Source organism: Hypomesus transpacificus, chromosome 18, assembly GCF_021917145.1.
Source record: "Hypomesus transpacificus isolate Combined female chromosome 18, fHypTra1, whole genome shotgun sequence".
In the NCBI taxonomy this organism is placed as follows: Eukaryota; Metazoa; Chordata; class Actinopteri; order Osmeriformes; family Osmeridae; genus Hypomesus; species Hypomesus transpacificus.
In genome coordinates, this window is record NC_061077.1 from 11,653,558 (window position 1) to 11,660,315 (window position 6,758).

General features: G+C 50.7%; 1 protein-coding gene across 2 annotated transcripts in view; it reads right to left on the reverse strand.

Moving 5' to 3' along the window:
* Positions 1-6,758, reverse strand: part of LOC124480974 (extracellular sulfatase Sulf-2-like) — a 13,200-nt gene continuing 6,442 nt past the window's right edge. The window contains exons 9-21 of one of the 2 annotated variants that reach the window (XM_047040680.1): positions 6,179-6,235; positions 5,944-6,073; positions 5,423-5,675; positions 4,911-5,166; positions 4,713-4,809; positions 4,436-4,530; positions 4,285-4,344; positions 4,003-4,172; positions 3,741-3,883; positions 3,283-3,406; positions 3,033-3,066; positions 2,493-2,549; positions 1-2,023 (exon numbers count right to left, since the gene is read on the reverse strand). In XM_047040680.1, the coding sequence (XP_046896636.1) occupies positions 1,993-2,023; positions 2,493-2,549; positions 3,033-3,066; positions 3,283-3,406; positions 3,741-3,883; positions 4,003-4,172; positions 4,285-4,344; positions 4,436-4,530; positions 4,713-4,809; positions 4,911-5,166; positions 5,423-5,675; positions 5,944-6,073; positions 6,179-6,235 (1,507 nt within the window). In that variant the 3' untranslated portion in view covers positions 1-1,992. The remainder of the gene's footprint in view (positions 2,024-2,492; positions 2,550-3,032; positions 3,067-3,282; positions 3,407-3,740; positions 3,884-4,002; positions 4,173-4,284; positions 4,345-4,435; positions 4,531-4,712; positions 4,810-4,910; positions 5,167-5,422; positions 5,676-5,943; positions 6,074-6,178; positions 6,236-6,758) is intronic. The other variant, XM_047040681.1, reaches the window with a different exon arrangement.

Genomic DNA, 6,758 nt, shown 5'->3' on the forward strand with positions numbered 1-6,758 from the left:
TTTGCATTCAACACTTTATTCACAAACTAACACCCACTAGCAACGGGTCACTGGTAAACTGAGGGAGACCAAAATATATGTCTGATAGATCTATGTAACTGTACAAGGCATTGTTAGGATAAAACCATCTGTCTTTTCTTCGTTTGTGTACAGTAGTCCCTGTCAAAGTGCTCCAGTCCTCTGGTTGATTCTTGTCTCAACAGGGAAAAGGGATTTGGAGGAGGGTGGGTCAGGGTGAATCTGCTCTCTGATTGGACTAGAACAGAGTTATCACAGCTCAGCATGTTAGGTTGGTCACCCCTCTTCTGGCTATCATAAAATAGATTTAATTAAAACATTTACATTAATTGTAAAACATACATTCAAATACATACAGCAATTTATCATATATATGTGGAGACTGCGATAGCACCATGTATAGCGAAGACAAAGTGACTAGTAACAGCTGTGTTAAAGAGAGAGAGAGAGAGAAAGGGGGTTGTTAGATTTGGTTCTTCAGTGCTGCTGGATCCTCCAGGGTGGGCAGGGGTGCAGGTCAGGGGCAGGCTACCAGCCTTCCCTCCTACCTGAGGGGATCAGCCCTGGCCAAAGTCCCCAATCAAACCCAGCACACCCTCGCTTCCTCTCTACTGGCAGATGGGTGACAAGCGGGAACTCCAGACAGCCCATTAGTGGCAGCAGGCATATCAGTGGTAACCATAGGAACAGGTGGATAGGGCGCGTTTGACGATAAACTTGCTTACATGATGCAGGCTGGGTGGAGTTGTGAGTCCCAGTCAGTTTTGTGGTTCCAAAACTATTAGGTCAGATAAATGCCTGGTGGGCGTTGTAACAGGAAGCCAGGAGCTGGCGGTTGCTTTACAAATGACATTAGTCAAAGGTCTCGTTCAACATCTGGATGCCAAACACTCAGGTCGAAATTAATAACAAACCTAAACCAACTAAGGAAGTGAGATCCTAATAGATTCACATCAAACACATCCAAAGTCTCGGGCTTCTCATTCAAAACTAAACATCATGAAGCTAAGAAAATATGGCACTCTGTGAGTATGTGTGTGTGTGTGTCTGTTAGCTAATCTGTTTTCAGACTTGAATTAGTAGCACAGAGTATTGGGGGAAAGCAGTGTGCCACATACACTGAAGCTCACTGTGGGGGCACGGGAGACAGTAGGATGGAATCAAGTCAACAACACACATCCACAATACAAACACATCTGTCTGTTACCAAGGCCCCCTATGGGCCTTACGTATCACAGGAATATTCAAACTAAAACCTAATTTAAAAGGGGGGAGAAGGAGTTCTGATCCAGTCAGTGGATGAAGGGAGGGGAGAGGGGGGGGCAGAGAATCATTAAGGGGCAGATAGAGGGCAGACAGACAGGCTGTTGGACAGACGCTGCTGAGGGTGTCTAAGGATCGAAATCACTGCAGTCACAGTAAGCCTGCCTCTGTCTCTGGAGCCAGTCTCTCCACATGTCTGCTTGGCTCAAACCATCCTCTTCCTCGTCTTCCTCCTCCTCCCTCAGAAACCTACCCCAGTTGGTGCTACCTTCTTCATCAGAGAGCGAGAGGGGGGAGGAAGAGGAGGAGGAGGAAGGAGAGGGGCGAGGGGTGAAGGAGGAGGAGGAGGGAGAGGTGGTGGGGGAGGATGAAGAGGAGTGTGGAGAGGGGGGGTGTCCAGTCAGCCCCAGCGTGTCCTCTAGGGCTCCAGAGTTTGCCCTCCTCAGCAGTGAAGAGGGCGTGGTCCTAGTGGTCTGGTCAATGGCTGAAGCTGATTGGTCAATTGGTGATGCTGACGTGTGGTCTCCTCCCGGAGGACGGTTTCCGTGGTGACGGCGGGGCGCGTTGCCTAGCAGTACCACCATGTTATGGACAGCAGAAGAGAAGTGTGACCAATCCTCCAAGCTGAGGGTGGAGCTCTGGGCATCTGACTCCTCCTCCAGCTCCCCTCCAAGCCCCGCCCAGACAGACGGAGCCCCTCCCTCCTGGTCTCTATCCTTCCCATCCCTCCCAGATCTGTCCTCTGGGGAGACACACACACACACGCACAAATGTCAACCCAATGTGCTGTACATCATCCGTGACAGTCCTGGTGTCTGTGTCAGGCAGTGTCAGTCATGAGAGGGTTTTGAATGGGTTGAAGGTGAGATCAGACAGCAGACAGACACCCTGCCCTCTGGTGGAGGGGAGCTAAACTGAGAGTACTGAACAGGCAGATAAGAGTTAGGGGTTAGTCAGGGGTTAAAAAGACATGCAGGCAGACAGAGAGACATGCAGGCAGGCAGACAGGCAGACAGGGAGACATGCAGGCAGGCAGACAGGCAGACATGGTTATTTCCTGTCCAGACTGTTGGCAGAATGACTCAGACTTAAGCTTGCAACAAAAGTAGGGGGAAAAAAAGTAGAAACCCCAGAAGACAGAAACTAAAGAAAAGAGAGCCGAGGATTAATGCGAGTGGCATCATGACGAGCGGAATGGATTCCAAACTCACAGCGATCGAGAGGAAGAAGGACGCTTCACTTTAGGCCACTTTTTCCGCTGAAACTGCCTGATGCACAACAGGCGACAACAAGACAGGGTGTTATCAAGCTCAGCCAGAACCAGCCTTGCCAAGCCCAGCCCAGCCCAGCCCAGCCTAGCAACCATCAATCCTATTCAACCTTATTAAGTGGGATAGGCAGGCAGACAGGCAGTGTTCAGATCTCCAACATTGAGTCATGCAAGATGCACCAAAGGCAGAAAAGGCACAAAGCAGAACACAACACAAGCCCATTCAGTGTGACGCCACAGGAACTGAACCGTTCAAGCTGTGACATAGACGGTGTGCACGTGATAGGCAGAGGTAGACCTATGAGTCTGTGTGTGTGGGGGGGGGGGGGAGAGAGGAGAAAGAGAGAGAGAGAGAGATAGAGAGATAGAGAGAGAGAGATAGAGAGAGAAAAGAAAGAGAATCCTATAAAATGAAAATGGGATTGTAAAAGCACTTTCAATGGGTTCTGTGTAATGTGTGTTTGTCAGTGAGGTGGGATACCTGTATTCATCAAAGCTGCCACGCTCTCTCCCTCCTGGAGAAGACACAACAGAGGTGGTTAAAACACCCTCACACACACACACACACACACACACAGGGGAGGATCAGCGGGGGGGATACAGGGTATTACGGGGATCTGCAGAAGATGAGCAGGATGATGAAGACTTAAGGATAAGGACTCTCTCCGCCATGTCATGGTGACCTGCAAGACTGGAGTGTGTGTGTGTGTGTGAGTGTGTGTGTTCCTCACCCAGCTCCAGGCTGCGTGTGCGGGGGTTACACTGCTTGTGGCCCTTACAGGCCCGTAGCTCCATCAGCTGCACGTGGAGCTCATTCAGAACATGACGGTCCAGTGTGTTCACAGCATTCATCAGCTACACATGCACACACACACACACACACACGCACAGAAAAGTAAAGACAGACAGAAATAGAGAGGGAGAGAAGGAGATTATAAAGACTGTCAGAAAAACTAGCAATTTTCCAGGAACAGAGAGAAGTATTACTAATGATTCAAGTTGACACAATGCTGTGGGTCTGGGGCCTGTAGTGAGGTGAGTACATGGTGTGTGTGTTTGTGGTTTCTGCTGTACTTTCTGTATGAACTATTTGCCTATCTATGTAAAGCATCTGCTAAATGTATAAAATATGCAACGGTAATGTGTTGTATGTCTGTGTGTGTGTATGTGTGTGTGTGATAACACCTACCTGGTAAGGGTCAATGTTGAGGTCAAAGTATTCCAGGAATCCAGTGGCAAACTCACAGAACAGGAAGTTGTGGGTCTCGTTGATGGTTCTGAGACACCAGTAGGTGTTGTTGTTGGCACTGGTGCAAGCACAGAACGGCCCCACTGGACACACACACACACACACACGTTCAATGAAAACACAACCATGGGTAGAGGTATAATTCAATGACGCGTGTGAGTCTGTGTGTGCGTGTGTGTGTGTATGTGAGTCTGTGTCTCACTGGTCCAGAAGGGAGCAGTCTGCCAGTGCTGGTTGTCGTGTGTGAAGCAGGTGAGGCCAGGCATGCTGCAGGTGTCGTTGTTCTTCAGACGCTTCAGCAGCTTCCTCATCTTCTTCCTCCTCTTCTGCTCCTTCATCAGCCACGCCTTCTTATCCTTCTCCTGGCCCTTTCTACACACACACACACACACACACACACACACACACACAGACACACACATATCACGTCCAGCTCCCTTCCTCCATGGCCATGACAGACACACAGTACAATACCTTGTCATACCTGAAGGGGTGGATGTTGCCACCTTTGTGTCTCAGCTTACTCTTGTATTTAGACTTGTATCTGAAACAGACACACACACAGATCATCTCTGTCAGAGCAGTTTGCCCAGGAGGGGTGTGTGTCGAGGTGGGACCAGGTGTTGAGGACATACATGTAGCGGTTGCAGTCACACTCTCCAGGACGAGCCTTCTTCAGGTGACCTCTGACCTCACGCAGGTTCTTGATCTTTGTCTGAAGGGTCTCGATCTGATGCACACACACACACACACAAATGCATCCAGTGTAAAGTAAAGGAAATACAGAATGGAAGTGAAGTTCTGTGGCAGAGGGACAGTGAGAGGAGGGGTTGGGGAGCAGCTGGGAGGCTGGAAAGGATGAGGGTTTGGATGCGGTTCAGATGTGGTTGTGATGTGGACCTGGTGTCTGACCTCATGGTCGATGTGCAGCTTGTGGTCCTTCCATGCCTGGAGAGACTTATACACCCCTGTGTCACACTTGACTGAGTCGTTGGCCAGGATGGCACACCTGCAACGCAAACACTGGCCATTAGCACACACACACGCACCCCCGCCCCCCCCCCACACACACACACCCACACACACACACTAAGGTGCAGAGACACATACCTGTGAGTGACCTTGATGGATGAGGGCACCTCCAGACTCTCGCTGGTCTTGGGCTGTGTGGTGACTCCTCCCATTCCGCTGGCCTCATCCTCCACCTGGATTGGCCCAGGGGTCACTGCCCCGCCCTTGCTCAGGTTGCTGCGGGGAACAGGCTGGTAGCCATCCTCCAGGTCGACAGCAAACAGGTCTCCGCCCATCTCCATGGAGACCGAGCGACTGAAGCGGTTCCTGGAGTAGCTCTTCATGGACTTCATCTCTGAGAGGGGAGGAGGAGGGAGGAAGAGGAGGAGGTCATGGGGGAAGAGGAGAGAGGATGAGGAGGGTGGGTGAGAAGAGTAGAGGGCTGGACAGCTTCAGAACACACTACCTGCACTACCCTCAAATCCACTAGGTGGCAGCCTCACATCACACCACAACATGAGAGCAAAGAGGAAAACGACCTGAGCTCAAATAGATAGGACAGTGTGTGTAAGAGATGAGAAAGAGAGAGAGAGGTCCAATACTCTACTTACTCTTCTTGGTGAGGAACTTCTTCTTGAAGGAGTTGATGCGTAGTCCAGGGAGGCTGGGGGGGCCCCCACAGTTACAGTCGTCAGGCTCTGTGATTCGTCGGTAGAGCTGAGACTTGATGCTGGCGGTGCTGGGGACCCGCCCCCCCGGCAGGTTGGCCATGCCCTTGACCACGCCCCTGGACACCCCCCTCACCACCCCCTTACACTTAAACAGCCTCAGCTTCCCTGTAGAGTCCTCCACACACTGCCACTTCTAGAACACACACACACCAGGGAGGGGAGTTGGGTTCACTGAGCAGCTCTCAGCAGCTTGTGTGTGTGTGTGTCTGTCTGTGTGTGTGTCTGTCTGTGTGAGTGTGCGCCGGGAGAGCTCGCGCTCACAAGTGTTAGTGTGTGTGTGTTAGTGTGTGTGTGTGTTAGTGTGTGTGTGAGTGTGTGTGTGAGTGTGTGTGTGAGTGTGTGTGTGTGTTAGTGTGTGTGTGTGTTAGTGTGTGTGTTAGTGTGTGTGTTAGTGTGTGTACCTGTCCCAGCTGTTCGCAGGGCGTCTGGTACTCGGTTCTCTGACACAGGTCTTTCACTCGCTGATACTTAGGCAGGAAGTTCTCCTCCTGGGCCACTTCCTTCTCATCCTCTCTCTTGTGGAAGAACTTCCTGTTGACGACAGACCCATCCCAGTCCAGTGTGAGCAGCAGGCGGGGCTGCCAGTTGTTTTGATCCCACAGCGATGAAGATGAGAGAGACACACAGGACACTCACCCTCGCTCCACCAGGAAGGAGTCCCTCCAGACCTTGCCCTTCTTGTTCACCTGGAACCTTGGTGGGAAAAGAAGGGTTTACATTTACATGGAGTCATTTAGCAGACGCTCTTATCCAGAGCGACTCACTGTAGGTACAGGGACATTCCCCCCCGAGGCAAGTAGGGTGAAGTGCCTTGCCCAGGGACATCATCGAACCGGCAACCTTCTGATTACTAGCCCGATTCCCTAACCGCTCAGCCACCTTACTCACACCACACACTGTGACTGCATAACATGGTTTCTATATTCACTTTCAGTCACTGAGCAAGGATTCCTGGTCTCTTTTTTAGTCTCTCCACGTCTTTGTGGTTTGAGGTCTTTGTTTGAGGAAACGGCTCGAGTCTTATTGGTTCAGCCGAAGAATGGGTACTCTGTGATTGGATATGATCAATACCACTCTGTAGATACTCCGTATCAAAGGGGAGAGTTAGTGTTGAAACAGGACGAGGTGAAAATAAAAAGAAAGAGAGGGAAATAAATTGGTTTCTTCCCTGAGTGCCTTGACCTTCCATGGGCCAACTGAACAAATATGAGATATT